Source organism: Rhinatrema bivittatum, chromosome 8 (genome assembly GCF_901001135.1).
Source record: "Rhinatrema bivittatum chromosome 8, aRhiBiv1.1, whole genome shotgun sequence".
Taxonomy (NCBI): Eukaryota; Metazoa; Chordata; class Amphibia; order Gymnophiona; family Rhinatrematidae; genus Rhinatrema; species Rhinatrema bivittatum.
Genome location: NC_042622.1, coordinates 133,971,342 through 133,992,698, shown reverse-complemented (window position 1 = coordinate 133,992,698; position 21,357 = coordinate 133,971,342). Strand labels below are relative to the sequence as shown.

Sequence of the window (21,357 nt, the reverse complement as noted above, 5' to 3'; positions counted from 1 at the left end):
AAAGCAAAAAGTTTCAATATGTTTTTTTTACAAAATGAACGGCAGTTTTTACTTAAGAAAATAGCAATTATGGCATCTTGCATTTATTTACTAGTAATACTTACCCCCAAACATCTCAACAGCAGGCCTACCTTACGTGGCATGGATCCCACCTTCCTCACACTGGCTCCACTCTCCTTAGGTGTGCGCATGCTTCGGCTGCCCAGACTTAAAGGGCCCACAGTGGGAAACAGGCTGCGACGCCCTTGGATGATGTCATAGGCTTCAGCCCTTAAAAGGGCCTTTCAGACATCCAGACCTTGCCTCAGCAATGGGACTCCTGCATTCCCTGCAGTGTGTGTTGCCAGCATTCCTGTTCCTTCTTCCAGACCAGTCCAGCCTTGCCTTCCCTTGTCCAACCTTGCCTTGTCTTCCAGCCCATCTTGTCACCCAGACTAGTCTCATCTAACCTGTCCCATACAAACATTTTGAAACCTGCTCCCTTAATAATTGACTTTTAAGTATGTTGGACGATTTCCCACCTTTCTCTTCTGAACTCAATTTACAAATATTTTGTTTTCCAAAATGTCTAAATCAAATTTAAATGACCCAAAACTCATTTGTATATAGAATTTTTCTTTTTTCTTTTTTTTAGGAGGATTTTCTGCAGGGAAAGCATTAAATGAGGTATATAGCTATCTACCACGGCTCAAACACTGGATCACCAACCGGGCTATGACATTTGCCCGCTGTGACCATGGAATGGCTACAGTAGGAGACAAAATTTTCTGCATTGGAGGACGAACATTAAATTCTGTAAGTCAACAGTTTATAATAGGCTTAATACTTGTGAATATGCCTTTTATGTTCTGCAAATGCTACCAGCCATCTAGTCTTAAGAATCCTAATTTAATTTCCTTGCGATACTATAGAACAACAGATGAAGAATAATCAAAAACTATAGTACATCAAAAGGTTCTTGTAACACTAAAAACCTTGGCAGCAGCTTTCAGAACCAAATTTAGTTCTTGGGCTTGGCTCTTGCTCCTTGATCTCAGAGCACCACAGAAATATAGGTTAATCAAAGACTGAACTTGTGACAAACTGATGAGAATGCTGTGATCAATGCATGTGTACCAGGAATTTCTCCTTTAGCATCTGGGTTCTGAAAATTGGAAAAAGTAGAAAAATGAGTATCCATGGTGGATCAGCTCCAGGCCAAGTACTGAACAAAACTCAAGAAACAATATGATCAGGCTTAAAGCCCAGTGATCAGAAGAGACTGATTTCCTCTGCATTCAGGCAGGCCAATCCCTACAAGTAGTTATGCACCTCTACCAGCAGATGGAGACGGAGTAAAAGCTGACATCATGAATATATAGCCCTGCCCTGACATCAGCTCACTAGTATTCTTCATCTCCAGCAGATGTGGACATGCATTTTCCTACTGGAGACTGCCTGTATAAAAAAAAAAAAAGAAGTATAGTTTCTGGAGCAGACAAATAACTGGATAGCACAGCTTACCTCCTGAGGTGATACCATTGGGTCCCTCTCTCAGTTGAGAGCCTTCAGCTCGGTAGCCATTTTTCTGGCATGGACTGTGGAAAAAAAAAGCAGTTGCCAACTGAGAGAGGTTTGGTGAAGACTTTCGACCTCCCCCACTTTGGCCAGAAGGGGAGGGGAGGCCAGGGAGGGCTGAGCTCAGGTAAAAAAAATAAAATTTCTTTAATTCAGAAGCAGAGCTTTTAGTGAGGCTCTCCTCCTTCTTACCAGGTCTTCCTTCTCAGTGTTGGCGTTCAGCATCTCTTGCTCACGTCTCTGGGGAGTTTAGTGATGTGTAGAGACAGTGCAGGCTCGGCGGGTCGAGCAGCTTTTTGGCTAGGCCCTGCTTCTAGGTTTCCTTTTTGCTGGCTGCATAGTAGGGCGTGGTGGTTCCTTTGTGCATTTTTTGTGTATGGCGCATGCATGCATGCCGACTTGTGCATCTAGTTCCTCGACTCCTGCTCTGTGTATACTTATGCAATCTATCATGCGTGCTTTGAGGAGTGCCTGAGCGCGTATTGTGTGCATGTATTGTGCGTGCAGTTAAACACGTAGCTGTGAGCATAGTTATACATGTACCTGGCCACGTAGCTGACTGCTAAGTGTGTATAAAGCACGTATCTTATTAAGGTACATGTTAACCAACACACCATGGGACCAAAGTCTAAGAAAGCTAAATGCTTAGCAATTTGTGCTGTATACCCTATAAGGGCAATACAGCAGGAACTTTCTGTGAGCCTGTGCCAGTGTTATCTAGATGCTCAAGAGGATTTCCCCCTACTGATTTTGCCAATGCTGGCCCATCCCCACAGTCTGAGGGGAGTGGGGCTGGAGGTGAAACACCAAGGGTGTTCCCTTCTTTAGTTGATCCACTGGCAGAGACGTCCTCAGCATTCTTGCTCACAGGACGTCAGATTTGGTCCTTTGGGGCCTGGTATGAATCCATCCTCCTTTTCCTGGATGGAATTTTTCCAGGGACTACAGACCATTCTGCAGGGGTATTTTGCAGAGACGGCAATGCCTCCTAAATCAGGGTTGCATGCCTTCCTGTATCCGCCACCATGTGCAAATGCCATGGTGCAAGAATGCCTGACGATGTTTGAGAGGATGTGATTCAAGACGACGCTGATGATGATTGAGGTTGCTCCCCTCTTGAGGATGGGGAAATTCCCCTGGATTTAGAGCCACACAGAACATTTCTCCATTTCTTTCACAGAGGTGAGTTGCCAGGTTTGTTTACTCAGACTCTGAAGACCACTGGGGTGGCTGGGAGTGATTTTTTGGTGTGCAGAAGAAGGATCCCATATTTGGTCACTCTACACAAGGCTTCATGTTTTTCCCCTCCTGGATGTGATTCAAGAGTTGATAGTACTTGAATGGAGTGTGCTAGAGGCAAGTTTTAAAAGATGTGCCTTGGCGGATTTATATCCCTTGGATCTGCAAGCAAGAGAGCAGTTGCGTTTCCCAAAGGTGGATGCGTAGATGGGTTGTCACTAAATGAACCACCATACCAGTTGAAGGATGGGCAGCTCTAAAGGATGCTCAGGATAGAAGGATTGAAGCTATCCTTAAGCAAGCCTTTGAGGTCATGGCAACAAATTTGCAAATTGTCACTTGTTGTTCCCTGGTGGCTTGAGCTATTCTGCATCCCTCTCAGGAGTCTGGGGGATTGGTTTCAGATGGCAGAGCGGTAAAAGAACCAGAGGCGGCCTTCTTGGTTGACGCAGGCTGTGACCACTGCCACCAGAGGGGTTGCTTCTGTATTAGCGGCTAGACATCAGGTGTGACTCCACAGTTGGTTGACAGTCACTGTTTCTAAGTCTAATCTCACAAAACTGCCCTTCAAGGGTTCTCTTTTGTTTGGCAGTGAGTTGGAGAAGTTGGCAAATAAATAAGAGGAAGCCCAGACCCCTTGTTTGCTGGAGAATAAGAAGCCAGTTTCAAAGCCTTTTCGTGTAAGTGGCCGCACTCAAGATTCTGAACTATTTCATCCTTATAGGGCAGCTTCCTCTCAGATACCCCATCCCTTTGATAGGACTTAATCTTTTCAGGCCAGAAGGCCTCGGAGGAATGTGGGCTCTGGGAGTGAAACCTCTCAATCTTCTTAATGAAGGTTTGAGGACTCAACTGCTGGTGCAGGAGATAAGTGGCCGCCTATCTCACTTTTATCAGAGGTGGATCCAGATTACATCGGACCAATGGGTCCTGGAAGTGATTTGGGATGGTTATGCTCTAGCATTTCTTTGTATTCCTCAGGAGATCTTTATGATCTCTCTGTGCAACTCCCCTCAGAAGAGGATAGCAGTGGAAACTAAATTGAGATTATTGGACCCAAAGGCCATAATTCCTGTCCCCAAATCGCAACAAAATACGGGCCGTTATTCCATCTATTTTGCTGTAGCCAAGAAAGAAGGGACTTTTGACCCATCCTGGATCTCAAAGGAGCCAGTTCATTTGCAGGTCACTCATTTTCGAATAAAGACTGTACGCTCCGTAATAATGCTGGTACAGTCAGGGGAATACCTCACGTCTCTGGATCTGATGGAGGCATATCTGCATATTCCCATTCATCAGGAACATCAACAGTTCCTAAAGTTTACCATTCTGGGACATCTGTTGCGTCCGGTCTCAGATGGCTTCGTCCTCTGTGCCTCACTTTTCTACAACCCAAGAAAGAGATCTAGGTGTCATAGTGGATAACACCTTGAAATCGTCGGTTCAGTGTGCTGCGGCAGTCAAAAAAGAGGTTAGGACTTTTCAGCTTGGAGAAGAGACGACTGAGGGGGGATATGATAGAGGTGTTTAAAGTCATGAGAGGTCTAGAATGGGTAGATGTGAATCGGTTATTTACTCTTTCGGATAGTAGAAAGACTAGGGGGCACTCCATGAAGTTAGCATGGGGCACATTTAAAACTAAACGGAGAAAGTTCTTTTTTACTCAACGCACAATTAAACTCTGGAATTTGTTGCCAGAGGATGTGGTTAGTGCAGTTAGTATAGCTGTGTTTAAAAAAGGATTGGATAAGTTCTTGGAGGAGAAGTCCATTACCTGCTATTAAGTTTACTTAGAGAATAGCCACTGCCATTAGCAATGGTAACATGGAATAGACTTAGTTTTTGGGTACTTGCCAGGTTCTTTTGGCCTGGATTGGCCACTGTTGGAAACAGGATGCTGGGCTTAATGGACCCTTGGTCTGACCCAGTATGGCATTTTCTTATGTTTCTTATGTTTCCTTCTCTCTCCTCAAGCCTTGGGAAGATCGCTGCTGCTGCGTCTTCATGCTGCTCTCTCTGGTGTCTCCGGATCAGCAACGGCGACGGTGTTCACCATGATTTTTCTGATGGCCTCCTAGGGTGCTCGCGCACGCCACCCACGTCTTTATCCATGTCATGGCGGGAACCTCGGGGGCATCCCCTCCGAGTGACATCATCACATCCTGGTATTTAGCCTGCCCTTTGTTTTCTAACAAACTGAGTTAGCAAGGATTGGATTGCCTCCAGTCTAAGCTGCTCTGCCGCTTCCCAGCTGCTGCAGGAAGCTCTCTCTGCCCTTTGGGGGGTATTCCTTCACTGACCTGGGTACCCGCTCCTCGGGGGCCCTTCTGCTCTATTTCAGGTACCTATCTTGGGATACCAGATACTTGCTCCTCGAGGGCCTGCTCTCCCTAATCTGGTGCCTGCCACTGAACTACTTCTGCCTGCCAGGACCTTGGGTCCCAATGTAATTCAGAAGCCAACGTCTTGAATTCGATGGCGAAGTCTGGTAAAGGTTTGTTACCTTGTTTTAGATGAACCAAAGCTGATCCTGCTATCGAGTACCGGGCAGGGTCATCAAATACTGACTTAAACAGTTCAAGAAATCCGGCAAGATCATTCAGGAAGGGTCATTGCACTCCCACAGCAGTGAGGCCCAAGCCAGCGCTCTTCCATCCAGATATGAAAGGATATAGGTGGTCTTGGCATACGCTGTAGGGAAATGGTTAGGTTGCAGAGAAAAGTGCATGCAACATTGATTAATAAATCCTCTACACTTCCAAACTTCACCTGCGAAGTGGGTCGAAGCAGATAGAGGCATTGTAGACTTGACCGTCACTTCTTGCGGTGTAACTTCTTTACCTGTGGCAGCCGGTGCATTCATCTGTGCGTGTAGCTGATTAAAGGCAACAGTCAAGTTGTCTAATGAATTCTGTTGTTCGGAGATTCCCTAGGCCAGGCCCGGAATGGCCTGCAAAGCAGTGAGCTGAGCCGAATCCATGGAGTTAGCAATCTGTTATGAATATGAGGTGTTGGAGTGGATTCTTGGGTACTGCGGTGGTGGTCACTCCCACGGGGAGAAGCCCTGTCAGGAACCGCAGTACTAGGCTAGACTCTATACACACAGACACAGAGAGGTTGTATTTATTGTACAGCTCTATGGTACTGCTTGGGGAGTGGGCAGCAGTGAAGGTAACCCAGCAGAAGTAGTCCAGGGGTCCTCAGCAGAGGAGACCAGTCTCACACTCGAGTAGGTGATAGGCAGCGAGGCATAGCAGGGACAGGTCCCGGATGTAGACACAGAGCGCTGAAGCTGAAGGTGAGACAGACTGAAAGGGTTAGTACTCACTGAAGCAGAAGCTGTATTGTTGAAAGTCCTGGCAGGCAGTACCCCCCTTCAAAGGGCCCCCTCCAGACCCCCTATCTAGTCTAGGTTTTTGAGGATGCGATCGATGAAATTGACGAAGCATCTCTTTGTCCATTATATTAGCCAATGGTTCCCAAGAGTTTTCTTCTGGTCCGTATCCCTCCCATGACAGGAGGTATTCCCAAACTCTGCCTCTCTTTCTTACATCAAGTATGGCATCAACCATATATTCGATGTCTTCTTCTGCATCAACTGGGATAGGTTCAGGTGTCTTGGTGGAAAACTCTCTAAGAACAAGCGATTTCAGCAGCGAAACATGGAATGCATTGTGAAACCTCCTAACTGGAGGAAGTCTCAGACTATAGGTGAGTAAGCCCAACCATCGGAGAATAGGAAAGGGTCCGACAAAGCGTGGAGCAAATCGAGCAGATGGAAGCTTAAGTCTCAGATGTTTAGTAGAAAGCCAAACTTTATCTCCAGGCTGGAATTCAGGAACCTTGCTTCACTGAGCGTCATAGCCTTTCTTTGCTCTTTGTCCTACTTTTTGGAGCATCTCTTTAGTCTTTCTTCAGAGCTGCTGTATATTTTTGGCAGTAGATTGAGCTGCCAGGGATGACACAAAGTGTGGTGTTTAGATTTCTATTACCTCAATATTGACTGGGTAAAGTAGCATCAGGACATGCTAGAGAGATAAAGTTCCTGGATGGAATAAATGACAGTTATATGGAGCAAAAGAGGGAGAAATTTTAGATCTAATTCTCTGCGGAGCACAGAATTTGGTGAGAGAGGTAACTGTGGTGGGTCTGCTTGACAACAGTGATCATAATGTGATCAAATTTGAATTAATGACAGGAATTCAAAGGGAATCTTTGAAAAACTGAGAAAAATAATTTAAGAAAAAAACCAAAATGTGGAGCTACAAAGGTTAAGAGTGTGCAATACGCATGGGCATTGTTAAAAATACAATCTTAGAAGCGCAGTCTTAGATTGCAGTCCACATATGTTCAATGTATTAAGAAAGGTGGAAGGAAGATCAAACATTTGCTGGCATGGCTAAAAAGTGAGGTGAAAGATACTATTTTAGCCAAAAGATCTTCATTCAAAAATAATAAAAAGGATCCATCAGAAGAAAATAGGATAAATCATAGCATTGGCAAGTTAAACGTAAGACACTGATAAGACAAGCTAAGAGAGAATTTGAAAAGAAGATGGCCATAGAAGCAAAAAATTATAATAAAAATTTTAAAAAATATATCCAAAGCAGAAAGCCGACGAGGAAGTCATTTGGACCTTTAGATGATTGAGGGATTAAAGAGGCATTTAGAAAAGATAAGGCCATCGCAGAAAGATTAAACGACTTCTTTGCTTCAGTGTTTACTGAAGAGGATGTTGGGGAGATACCTGTTCCAGAGAGGGTTTTCAAGGATGAGAATTCAAATGAACTGAACCAAATCATGGTGAATCTGGAAGATGTGGTAGGCAAACTAATTGACAAATTGAAGAATAGTAAATCACCTGGACTGGTTGGTATACACCCCAGGGTTCTGAAAAAATTAAAAAATTAAAATTCAGATCCATTACAATTAATTTGTAACTTATCATTAAAATCATCCATTGTACCTGAAGACTGGAAGGTGGCCAATGTAACCCCGATATTTAGAAAGAGCTCCAGGGGTCAGCCAGAAAACTATAGACCAGTGAACCTGACTTCAGTGCTGGGAAAGTCATGGAAACTGTTATAAAGAATAAAATCACACAACATTTAGATAGATATGGTTTAATGGGACACAGCCAGCATGGATTTACCCAAGGGACGTCTTGCCTCACAAATCTACATTTTTTTGAAGGGATGAATAAACATGTGGACAAAGGTGAACCGATGGATGTGATATATTTGAATTTTCAGAAGACGTTTGACAAAGTCCCTCATGAGAGGCTTCTAAGAAAACTAATACGTTTTCTTATTACCTACCTCTGTACATATGTTCCTGATTTATGGTTCCCAGTTACATTTAATTGAGTTTATGAAAGTTCTCTTTAATAGTTTTCCTGTATACTTGTGTTAATGTATTCTGCCTTGAGGCGACTGTTTTAATGTATTTCCGCCCTGGAGGCGACTGTTCAGTTCCTTGTAAACCGGTGCGATATGTATTCTTTACAGGAACATCGGTATATAAAAATAAATAAACAAACAAACAAACAAACAAATAAATAAATAAATAATAAGTCATGGATTGGAGGCGATGTCCTTTTATGGATTGCAAACTTGTTAAAAGACAGGAAACAGAGCGTAGGAATAAATGGTCAGTTTTCACAGTGGAAAAAGGTAAATAGTAGAGTGCCTCAGGGATCTGTACTTGGACCAGTGCTTTTTAAAAGGGGTACGACAGGTGAGGTGATCAAATTTGCGGATGACACAAAATTATGCAGAATAGTTAAATCTCAAGCGGATTGTGATAAATTGCAGGATGACCTTTTGAGTCTGGAAGATTCAGCTTCCAAATAGCAGATGAAATTTAATGTGGTCAAGTGCAAGATGATGCATATAGGGAAAAATAACCTTTGCTGTAGTTACACAGTGTTAGGTTCTATCTTAGGAGTTGCCACCCAGGAAAGAGATCTAGACATCATAGTGACTAATACATTGAAATTGTTGGCTCAGTATGCTGTGGCGGTCAAAAAAGCAAACAGAATGTTAGGAATTATTAGGAAGGGAATGGCAAATAAAACGGTGGATGTCAAAATGCCTATGTATCTCTCCATGGTGAGACCATACCTTGAATACTGTGTACAGTTCTGGTCGCCACATCTCAAAAATGATATAGTTGCACTGGAGAAAGTGCAGAGAAGGGCAACCAAAATGATAAGGGGCATGGAATGGCTCCCCTATGAGGATTCAATAAAACTCCTATCCATACACTAAAACAAATAAAGCAATCCCTCCCATCAACTACCCATGCATTAATGACTGTATGTTTTGTGGTATGTATTTATGGATTTTGTAATACAACATTGAGTACATTTTTTCTGTAAAAAATCATGACCCAACTGAAATTCAGTTCAATTATTTTTTTTCACATTGCCCATGTCATAAAACTGAACTAGTGAACCTCAGCTCTCAATAACAGAACAAACTTTGCATCATTGATAGCATAATTGCTTGTTATATGACCAAACAATAAGCTTTATTATCATCAGAATTGGACAGATGGTTTAATTATGACTGACTAATGGGCTGATCAGGTGGTTCAGTGGCAAGGACTGTGCTGTGGACCATGCAGAAGGTCCTCAGTTTGATTTTTGGATCAGATCTTCCAACGGCTGGGACTAGGGATGCTGGAGGGAATCAAGGTCATTGTTAAGGGCAACACCTAATGGCCAGATTTAGATCCCATGATATAGGGGTCTGGAAGGAGCCCTGGTACATGGCTCCCAGTCTCAGAACCATTGCAGCAATGACCAGACTAGGAACAGTAGGAGGAGGGACATTATTAAAACAGGAGAAACATCCCCTAGTAGTTGTGAATGACAGCTCATGGCACCATGATCCCAGCGCTGGTTCCAGTTGAGTTGGAAGAGAAAGGAGGAACTATTTCTCCAAAAAAAGAGATTATAATTTATGATAGAATAATAGTTTAGTTTAATTTGCCCCATTTTTTCTCCATCTCTGACCCCTCTCAGTAAACAGAGATATGTTCATGTTTTTCCAGACAGAGGGGTGGATCCATGTGAATGAAACAGAATACTATTGTCCAGCATCTGACCAGTGGAGCACTCTGAAGATTTCCCCTTTTGAGTGCTGCCAGTTCAGCATGGTTGTCCAGCAATCTAAACTGTATATTATTGGAGGTGGATCACTAAGAAGCATGAATAAGGAGAATGGCGTATTCACTTATGATCCTGGTTCAAAAATGTGGAAAAAGGCAGGTTCGTTGCCTGAGCCTTTGGTAGATCATGCCTCCTGCATTATTAAACTGTCTCATCAGCTGCAAGTGAAGTTACAGAACAAAAGTACAGCACACTTTGCTCCTACCAAGAAGAAATCTACTCTTAATTTGTTCATAACAGAAATGTAAGCAAGACTATTTTTACAGACTAATTCAGAGCACAATTCTCATACTCTAGCAAATGTCAACAGGTACTTTCCTGCATTCAACAATAACCATGTGTCAGAAATGAAAACTACAGTTGTGCATACAGTAACATGCTTTACAGGTTGTGCATTAATTTTTCATCAGGAGATAAATGTTACTGTGTACAAATGACAAATTAAGTTTCAGAGAATTCCACTTCATCCCCAAGATGTGCTGTTTGTGTAACTGATGTCATCCCACAGAATTATGATCATTGTCTACTGATATTAGTCATAGGAAAAAAAACTTGAGCTTTCTATTCTGTGTTCTCTGTAATGGCTGTAAAATCCGATGAGAATTTTATCAGCTGTACTAAGCAGCTGAGATGGAAGTGACAGACATACAAGCTACTAAGATTCCCTGCTGTTCATAGGATCTGCAAAGCTAAACAAATGTAATCTGTTTTCAAGACTTGCAGCAGGTTTATTTGATTGGTGGTCTTCAAAGCTCACTTGCTACATATTTTATTATTGGACTTTTAAAAGATCTCACAAACTACAAAGACTCCAGGATCAATATGGCTATTAGAACTGGTACAATTATACTGGGCCTTTTGGCTAGAGTCTGGGCTATGAACTGAAGACAGTTCCTTCTTGACCTATTGGCTGAGATTGAGGACCTGTACAGTATTGGGGGGGGGGGGGGGTCAACACCCTGCCACCTGACCCCATTATAGGCATGTTTATGTTAGGAGCCGACCCCACAACAGTGGAGGTGCTCTGCCTCCAGGGAGGGGGTACAGAGGCGGTGGAGGGCTGGTGAGTTCAATTCAAGCCAGGAACAGTCCTCCCACAAACCTCTTCTTTCGGCGGTATTTCCAAGCAGCCCATCCATATCAGCACAGAATTTACGGTCTTGAGGTATCGTGGCAGGGTGCTAAACAGTTTTGGCATGGGGGTGGCAGGGTCGACCATGCCCCAAGGGTGCACAGGAAGTGATATTTTAAAGTTATTCAAAGAATACCAAGGGGATACTCCTGCTGCTACGTTGTGCTCGGCAGGTGCAATGTGAAAGCTGGACAGACAGTGAATGGCAAACAGGTATCTCCTGCCACTGTGTTGCATGGGTGGGTGAAAGAGTAGATGAGTTGCTTGTCAGTGGCCACCCTCCTCCCAAATACTTCAGCTGCATCCTGAACAAGTGAGTCTTGCTCTTGCTACAGACCAGGCCATTGTCGGAGGGGTGAGGCTTCGATGGCCCTGTGTCCCCAGCACCAGAATATTGCATTAGCATGATACTGAGCCCTTAGGAAATGCAACTTAAGTGAGGGCAAGGTCACCCTTTAGGGATTGCATAATGATTCAAACTAGTAGTGTTATTTGACCTATGTTGTGGCCATAATCATCCAATAAAGATCTTCTTTTGTGAATAATGTGCCAGAAACTTCATTCATGGAAAAATTAACTGGGGGATGTGGGGAGGGTGAGATTGGAGATATATGGGATTTGAAAGGAGGACGCGCGTACACACCTGACACGGTTGTGACCATTTCTAAAGTGGGAGGTTTAAATAACTCCTGTTAAAAACAATCTGTTGTAAAAGTGTAAATCTGTTCTTATAATTATTGACATTCTCAGAACCCATGAGCAGCATGGAACTCTGGTAAAGGTGAGGTTTAAAGTGGTAATGCTCATTCCTGCCATAACTATCTATAAACTTTATAAAAATAAACACCATAAGAAGTGCATTAAAACACAGCTCTTCCAGAACCAGATCCAGGAAGCCTTTCAATATCTGTAAAGTTCATCCTAAAGGTTTAGGTTCCCTTTAAGCAAGCAAATGTAAAAATTAGCTGCAAATATTAAACTATTAAACCTACTTTCTATCTTCAAATTAACAAATTTATGAAGACAAACCTCTTGAATTAAAAATATTTTAAAATGTAGAATAACTTTGAATTAATAAAATGTTTTCTTAGTAATATATATACTATGGAGGAAGCATAGTTAACAAACAGAAAACAGAACTTTTACATTCCAGTTCTGGCTCTGCCACTGTCTATGTGTGATCTTGGATTAATTACCTGTGTAATAAAATTACTGTACTATTGCTGACCCTCTGTCCCTTAAACCTTCTATTTTGTCTGAATGGTCCTACATCCTTGAAGATGCATGCATATTTTTGAAGTGCAATGTTGGGTTTATGGACAGTAATGATACAAATCTAAGCTGTTTTGAAATTCTATTTCATAAACATCGTGATAAGTTTTAGCAGAACCTGGCACTTCTCATTAAACTCACCAACAAGATCTTGTAAACCTCTAATAGAGTCAGAATGTTTCAGAATTCGAGAGCATGCGACCTAGAAAATAAATTATGTAGAGCAATGTCATAATCAGTAATTTACAGTGAGCATCAAATCTTAATGTTCTGGAGCTAGGAGCCTCATGTCAACGCATTACAAATATGATATTTTAAAGCTTGAAAGGTGAATTTTAAAAGCCTAGCATGCGCCAAAACTGAAAGATATGTGAATATGTTGGGCCGGCGCATTCCGAGTGGATTTTAAAAGGCATCTGTGTACTCATGAACTTGCCGCTATGTGCACAAATAAAATGTTCTGAAAAAGGGGTGGGGTGTGGGTATGGTCTGGGCGGGGCATGGGTGTTCTTGGATTTCAATTTAAATTAGTGCGTAAAATACTTATGTGCACAACCACGCACCAGGGTCCCCTGCTCTGTAACTTTACTTTTGTTATGGAGAACGTGCAAGTTATAAAACAAAAAAATCTAGACAGATCAGTGGGGTTTTAAGGGTTTTGTCTAACAGGGGAGAAGGGAGGTTATTAAATTATTTAATTTGTTCCCATTTCGCCCTTAACCGGACAAAATGGGAACAAACTGGGAAAATGGCTAATGGTGTCAGCACACGTGGCTTTTAAAATCCCCCCACTTAGACAGTAGAAATGGCATTTACACATAGGTGAACATCCACTTAAAATTGCACACACATGTGTGCATGGTCAGGCTGTTTTATTACATGCACACATATACATGCGTATGTTATAAAATGGCCACATCCCCCAGCAAAGGCCAACAAATGTGCTTACATGTGTGCCCATGCGCCTGTTTAAAAGTTACCGTCCCTATTTCTAAAGAGCTGAAAGTGGATTTCTCTACTTAAATACTAACTTGGGCTTTACTTTATTTTATAATAGCTTTGAGGTGCATTTTCAAACAGACCTAGCTATACAGCAATGGAATTAGGAAGCCAGATTCTCCATGGTAAAAATTTCAACTCATAAAAAGCGCAGTTGCTTACCTGTAACAGGTGTTCTCCTAGGACAGTAGGATATTAGTCCTCATATGTGGGTGACATCATCCGATGGAGCCCGGCCCGGAAAACGTTTGTCAAAGTTTCTAGAAATGTTGGCCAGCAGACTGAGCATGCCAACCTGCTACTATCCAGGCTTCCACACGAGGTTCCCCCTTCAGTCTCGTAACATAGCAAAAATATGAACGAAAAACTAAAGAAACCGGAGGTGAACCCAGTATCGTGGGGAGGTCGGCGGGATTCCTGAGGATTAACATCCTGCTGTCCTAGGAGAACACCTGTTACAGGTAAGCAACTGTGCTTTCTCCTAGGACAAACAGGATTGTAGTCCTCACATGTGGGTGAGTACAGAGCTCCAGACTGCCTCATTCAACCAGAGAGACCAACAGAGGTCGAACAAGGTGCCAACGGGTACAACACAACTGTGGCGCTGTGGGGAAAATAGGGGCAGTCTGATCCCACAAGGAGCACGAGTAGAGATAGTTGGGTTCAGGTGTGGAACAGGTCACGCAGGATGGACTGACCAAAGGCACTGTCCTCATGGTTATCCTTGTCAAGACAGTAGTGAGCTGCAAACTTGTGGAGAGAACTCCAGGTTGCAGCCCGGCAAATTTTTGTGATGGGACTGCATGCAAATGGGCCACCGATGCTGCCATGGCACACCAGAGTGAGCCTTCGCATAGCAGAAGGTAATGCAACCCGCCAGCCAGTTCAATAGGGTTTGTTTACCCATCGCCGTAGCCAGCCTGTTGGGGGTCAAATGACACGAAGAGCTGGGCGGACTGTCTGTGGTTCACCGTGCAATCTAAGTAGAAGGCTAGCGCCTGTTTACAGTCTCCAGGGTGTGGAGAGCATGTTCCCCAGAGTGGGAATGTGGCCTCTGAAAGAAGGGGGGTAAAATGTTTGACTGATTGATGTGGAAATCAGTCACCACCTTGGGCAGGAACTTAGGATGCGTACGCAGGACCACCCGGTCATGGAAGAATTTTGTGTATGGTGCGTACGTAACCAGGGCCTGAAGCTCACTGACCCTGCAAGTGGAAATGATCGCCACCAGTAACATGACTTTCCAAGTGAGGACTGCAATAATAAAATCAAGACTGGATTGATCCTGTTGCCACCCTTTAGCACTGGAAAGTAGAAACATTGAAATGATTCCCAAGATTTAGGATATTCAGCCTAGTAAGAGTTTCAAAAACTAAAGAGATCAGGAGAGAGTCAATTACAATGACAACTGTTTGGCAAGAATATAAGAATTTGCCATACTGGCAATCCAGGTCACAAGTACCTAACAAAATCCCAAACAGTAAATAAATCCCCTGCTGCTATTGTGTAGTGATAAGTAGCAGCTATTTATTAAGTCTACTTGGTTAATAACAGTTTATTGACTTCTCCAGCTATGCTAAGCCCCTTAACCACAACCTTTGACAATGAATTCCAGAGCCTAATTGTGCATTGAGTGAAAAAGATTTATTTCTGATTTGTTTCAAATGTGCTACTTACTAACTTCTTGGAGTCTCACCTAGTCTTGGTATTTTTTGAAAGAGTAAATAACTAATTTACATTTATCTGTTCTTTTCCGCTCATGATTTTATAGATCTCTATCATATACCCCACTCAGCCATCTCTTCTCCAAGCTGAACAGCCCTAACCTCTTTAGCATTTCTCCATATGGGAGCCTCTCCATCCCATTTATCATTTTGGTCACCCTTCTCTGTACCTTTCCCAATGAATTATTTGTATTTATTTATTTATTTAAAAACTTTTATCTTTTTTGAGATGCGATGACCAGAACTGCACAGAGTACACTAATGGCCCATTTGTAAAATGCACGGGCACTTAAAAATCAGGGGTTATGTGTGTGGCTGGGCCCTGCGCACACTGCGCACATTTTTGGAAGGGCCCAGCCTCATGCGTAACTCCCATGTGCATCAGTTTGCACTTGTTCACATTATTTATTTCATCTGCCAATTTAAATGTCCAATCTTCCAGTTGCAGAAGGTTCTCCTGCAATTTTTCACAATCTGCTTGTTATTCAATAACTCGGAATAATTTTGTGTCATCTACAAATCTGATCACTTCACTCGTTCCCCTTTCCAGATCATTTATAAATATATTAGAAAGCACCAGTCCCAGTACAGATCCCTGTACTGAGAAAATTGGCCATTTAGTCCTACTCTCTGTTTTCTATCTTTTAATCAGTTTGTAATCCACAATAAGACATTTCCTTCTATCCCATGACTTTTTCATTTTCTCAGGAGTCTCTCATGGGGCATTTTGTCAAATGCCTTTTGAAAAAGCAAATATACTAAATCCACCGGCTCACCATTAACCATATGTTTATTAACCCCTTAAAAAACACAGCAGATTGGTGAGGCAAGATTTCCCTTGTGAAAATCCATCCTGGCTATGTCCCATTAGATAATGTCTTTCTACATGTTCTGTGATTTTGTTCTTTAGATAGTTTCCATGATTTTTCCTGGCACTGAAGTTAGGCTACTGGTCTAAAGTTTTCCAGATCAACTCTGAAGCCCTTTTTAAAGATTTGGGATACATTGGCCACCCTCCAGTCTTCAGGCATGATAGACAGTCCTGATGATAGGTTGCAAATTACCAGTAACAGATCTACAATTTCAGTATGGCAAGTCTTGGATCAGACCAAAGGTCTATCAAGCACATTCACCTGTTTCCAACAGTGGCTAAACCAGGTCACAGGTACCTAGCAGGACATCAAGCAGATTCCATGCTGCTTATCCCAGGCATAATCAGTGGATTTCTGCAACTCCACCTTAATAATGGTTTATAGATTTTTCTTCCAGGAACTTGTTCAAACCTTTTTTAAATGCAACTACACTAATAGCTTTCACCACATCTTCTGGCAACGAATTTCAAAGCTTAATTATACACTGAGTAAAAAATATTTTCTCTAATTAGTTTTAAATGTACCACCTATTAACTTCATTGTATATCCCCTAATCTTTGTACTCTTTGAAAGAGTAAACAACTGATTAACATTTACTCATTCGAATCCACTCATTTTATAGACCTCTATCATATCTCCGCTCAGCGGAGTTGTTCCTCATAGGGGGATTGTTCCATCCCCTTTGTCATTTTGGTTGCCTTTCTCTGTACCTTTTCTAATTTTGCTATATCTTTTTTGAGATGTGATGACAAGAACTGCACATATACTCAAGATGAGGTCGCACTATGGAGCAATGCAGAGGCATTATGATATTCTCTGTTTTATTCTCTATTCCTTTCCTAATAATTCCTAGCATTCTATTTGCATTCTTCACTGCTGCTGCTCGTTGAGCAGAAAATTTCAACATATTATCAATTATGACATCTAGATCCTTTCATGAATGGTGACTCCTAAAGTGGAACCTTGCATTGTGTAACTATAATTTTGGATACTTTTCTCTAAGTGTATCACTTTGCACTTGTTCACATTAAATTTCATTTGCAATTTGCATGCCCAGTCTCCCAGTTTTGCAAGAACCTTTTACAACTTCTCACAATCCTCTTGTGATTTAACCAATTTGAATAATTAAGTGTCATCAGCAAATTTGATCACCTCACTCGTTCTCATTTCCAGGTCAGTTATAAATATATTAAGAACATAAGAACATAAGAACATGCCATACTGGGTCAGACCAAGGGTCCATTAAGCCCAGCATCCTGTTTCCAACAGTGGCCAATCCAGGCCATAAGAACCTGGCAATTACCCAAAAACTAAGTCTATTCCATGTTACCGTTGCTAGTAATAGCGGTGGTTATTATCTAGTCTTTCCTCATAGGGGAGCTGTTCCATTCCCTTTATCATTTTGGTCACCCTTCTCTGAACTTCTCCATTGCAATTATATCTTTTTTGAGATGCGGCGACCAGAATTGTACACAGTATTCAAGGTGCGGTCTCACCATGGAGCGATATAGAAGCATTATGACATTTTCCGTTCTATTAACAATTCCCTTTCTAATAATTCCCAACATTCTATTTGCTTTTTTGACTGCCGCAGCACACTGAACCGACGATTTCAATGTGTTATCCACTATGACGCCTAGATCTCTTTCTTGGGTAGTAGCACCTAATATGGAACCTAACATTGTGTAACTATAGCATGGGTTATTTTTCCCTATATGCATCACCTTGCACTTGTCCACATTAAATTTCATCTGCTATTTTGATGCCCAATTTTCCAGCCTCACAAGGTCTTCCTGCAATTTATCACAATCTGCTTGTGATTTAACTATTCTGAACAATTTTGTATCATCTGCAAATTTGATTACCTCACTTGTCGTATTTCTTTCCAGATCATTTATAAATATATTGAAAAGTAAAGGTCCCAATACAGATCCCTGAGGCACTCTACTGCCCACTCCCTTCCACTGAGAAACTGTCCATTTAATCCTACTCTCGGTTTCCTGTCTTTTAGCCAGTTTGTAATCCACAAAAGGACATCACCACCTATCCCATGACTTTTTATTTTTCCTAGAAGCCTCTCATGAAGAACTTTGTCAAATGCCTTCTGAAAATACAAGTACACTACATCTACAGGTTCACCTTTATCCATATGTTTATTAACTCCTTCAAAAAAGTGAAGCAGATTTGTGAGGCAAAACTTGCCTTGGGTAAAGCCATGCTGTCTTTGTTCCATTAAACCAATGGTCCCAGAACAGATCCCTAGGGCACTATACTATTCACCTTTCTCCATTAAGAACATTTACTATTTAGCCCTATTATCTATTATCTATCTTTTAACTAGTTCACAATCCACAACAGAACATTGCCCCCTACCCCATGACTATTTAATTTCCTAAGAAGTATCTCATGCCTTTTGGAAATCCAGATGCACTATATCAACTGGCTCACCTTTAATTGTTTATTTATGCCCTCAAAAATGTAGCAGATTGGTGAGGCAAGACTTCTTTTGGCTAAATCCATGTTGACTCTGTTCCATTTAACTATGCCTGTCTATATGTTCAGCAATTTTGATCTTTATCATGGTTTCTGGCACAAATGTCAGACTTGCTGGTCTGTAATTTCCTGGATCACACCTTGATCCCTTTTTAAAAATCGGCTTTACAATGGCAACCCTCCAGTCTTCAGAACTCTGGGGTATATGTTGTTTGGTCCAAGCAATTTACTACTCTTTAGTTTGCCAGTCTGCCTTTTTACAACTTCCAGTTTCACAGTGAAATGTAAGTTTTTCTGAATCATCACACATATCTCCCCAACACTGTTGTCAGTAAATACTCAAAGCAAAGAATTCATTTAGTCTTTCCGTGATGGTCTTATCTTCCCTACAGTCCCCTTTAACTCCTTGATTATCTATCAGTCCAACCGACCCCCTCACAGGCTTACAGCTTCAGGTATAGTTTTTAAAGATTTTATTATGAATTTTTGGTTCTAAGGCCAGCTTCTTTTCAGATTTTCTTTTAGCCCACCTTATCATAATTTTACATCTAACTTGCCAATGTTTATGCTTTTTCCTATTTTCCTCAGAAGAATCCTTTTTCCAATTTTTTAAAGTTCTTTTGACTACAACAGCCTTTCACTTCACCTTTTAATCAATCCGGCAGTCATTTGGCCTATGCTTCCACTTTTTTTAATGTGTGGAATACATTTGGACTGTGCTTCTACGATGGTATTTTTAAACAATGACCATGCCTGATTAAACTTTTTTTTTTTTTTAATTCTTTATTTTCAATTTTCTACATGATTTTGCCAAACAATAATTTGACATTCATGAAATATTGAACACATTTTTCTCCAACAGAAAATATAAAAATAATAACATAGAAAATCAGTTCAAATAAGGCCTCTAACTGGGGACTGTTATAATTGAAATATATATAGGTAATTCCAGTTAATTTCTATCTATCCACTAGATTTCTTTACACTTTTAACCCTTAGACTTTAAGAGGAAATAATTCAAGGAATTTCTCTATTCTGTAAAAATCGCTCTAATTGGTCTGAATCAAAGAATAGATACTTTAAGGTACCCATCTTACTGAACATTTACAAGGAAATAGCAATTGAAAAGTTGCTCCAATATTTAACACTCATTGTTTCAAACATAGAAATTTCTTACTTCTCAATTGCATATTTTTCGGTAAATCTGGAAATAGAGCCAATTTCTGACCATAAAACATTTTCTCGGTAGAAGGAAAAAACATTTTTATGGTCCAAATCTCATCATGTTCTAAAGCAAACACAATTATCAAAGTTGCTTTTCCCACTATTTCTGTTTGCGAATCTTGCAAAAATTCAGTTAAATTCTCCAAGGGGTTTAACAACTCAGGAGGGTTATTCTGTTTGTCTTCCACTCTAGGAAAAATATAGAATGTTTTAGTTATGGGGGGAATGGCATCTTGCGATACCTTTAAGACTTCTATATAAAACTTTCTAACCATTTCAATAGGGGATATGGTTAACGATTTAGGGAAGTTCAAAACCCTTAAGTTTAATCTCTTGGAATTATTTTCCAAGGATTCTAATCTACGATCATTTACTTCTAAACCTTTAATCAAAACCATATCACTTTTTACCAAATTATCACATTGTTTTTCCAAATTTGCAATAGATTCCACATTACTCTTAATTACTGTGTCATGGTCTTGAACCATAGGTTGAATAATTTTTACATCCTTTGAAATGCCTTCAATTTTTAGACCAAGAGATATCTCTAAACTTTTAATTGCAGTCTGGAGTGTTTCCATGGTTATCTGACTTGGAGTCTCAGGCAATCTTGAAATAATTTCCAAAGAATTGTCTGCCATAGGATTATTTACTCCAGTCTTTGCCTGTGATCTGAACACTGTAGGATCCCCCACCATAAGTGAAACCAACGGGGCATTATCCATCTGCCCGTGGTTTTCTTCTGATCTTGCATGTAAAACAGACTCCAGGATTCGTGGCGTGTGGACTTCGGGGCTAAGGGAGATGGAATTCACTGAAGTAGAGGTAAGGAAACTCCTCTACTTATTACATTTTCCCCTATTGGAGTACTGGCTTCTGAAGGTTGGACAAAACCTACTATAGTCTGTTGGGACATGGGAGAGGTGGTACTGCAGGATTTGGTGGGAAAACTCGTACTGTGCCCTTCCTCTTCTTCCCCACAGACTTATTTCAGGTTTTGCAGGCAATGAAAGGAAAAAGGTGGTCAATTCCTTAAGGAGAGCAGAAGTCCTCTAAGTCCATTCAAGATGACAAAATTGTAGGGCAAAGCCGTGTGCCCCTTTGGCACGGGTGGCTTCGACGACGCGCCGGCGACTGCTACGTGCCACAGTGGAGCCGATTTTAAAGGCCCTCACGGCGTCTCACGCTGATGACATCAGGACATTATACACTCCCTGGCTGAAGCTCCGTCGGAGGCACACGCTGGCAATGCTCTCCCGGAAGGCACCGGTCTCTCCTCTCACCTTCTCCTCTCCAGTCCTGGTTAGTACGCAGCAACAAGGCCAATTTTAAAGGCCCTCATGGCGTCTCATGCTGATGACGTCAGGACTTTGAACACTCCCCGGCTGGAGCTCCATCGGAGGCATATGCTGGCAATGCTCTCCCGGAAGGCACCGGTCTCTCCTCTCACCTTCTCCTCTCCAGTTCCCCTGATTAAACTTTTAACCTTTGTAGCTGCACCTTTAATTTTTTTTTCTATTTTCCTCTTTTGATCAAAATCTCCCTTTTGAAAGTTTAATGCTAAAGCTGTATTTTACTTAATATCCTCCCAGTCATTAAGTCAAAAATGATCATACTATGATCACTGTTGCTGAGTGGCCCCACCACCATTACCTTTCTCACCAAATCTTG

At 41.6% G+C, this 21,357-nt stretch overlaps 2 protein-coding genes across 9 annotated transcripts in view; one reads left to right on the top strand and one right to left on the bottom strand.

The window, feature by feature from the left end:
* The window catches only part of LOC115096915 (kelch-like protein 9), a 30,945-nt gene extending 18,603 nt beyond the window's left edge, over positions 1-12,342 (top strand). Inside the window, exons 3-4 of the mRNA XM_029612201.1 lie at positions 635-795; positions 9,853-12,342. Of these exons, the coding sequence (XP_029468061.1) occupies positions 635-795; positions 9,853-10,218 (527 nt within the window). The 3' untranslated portion in view covers positions 10,219-12,342. The remainder of the gene's footprint in view (positions 1-634; positions 796-9,852) is intronic.
* Positions 1-21,357, bottom strand: part of DPP7 (dipeptidyl peptidase 7) — a 213,262-nt gene that overhangs the window by 98,115 nt on the left and 93,790 nt on the right. For all 8 annotated transcript variants that reach the window (XR_003858160.1, XR_003858161.1, XM_029612202.1 and 5 more), the window contains one exon: positions 12,516-12,576. Coding sequence is in view for 6 of the 8 variants with exons in the window: in XM_029612202.1 (XP_029468062.1) it covers positions 12,516-12,576 (61 nt within the window). In the remaining 2 variants the exon portion in view is untranslated. The remainder of the gene's footprint in view (positions 1-12,515; positions 12,577-21,357) is intronic.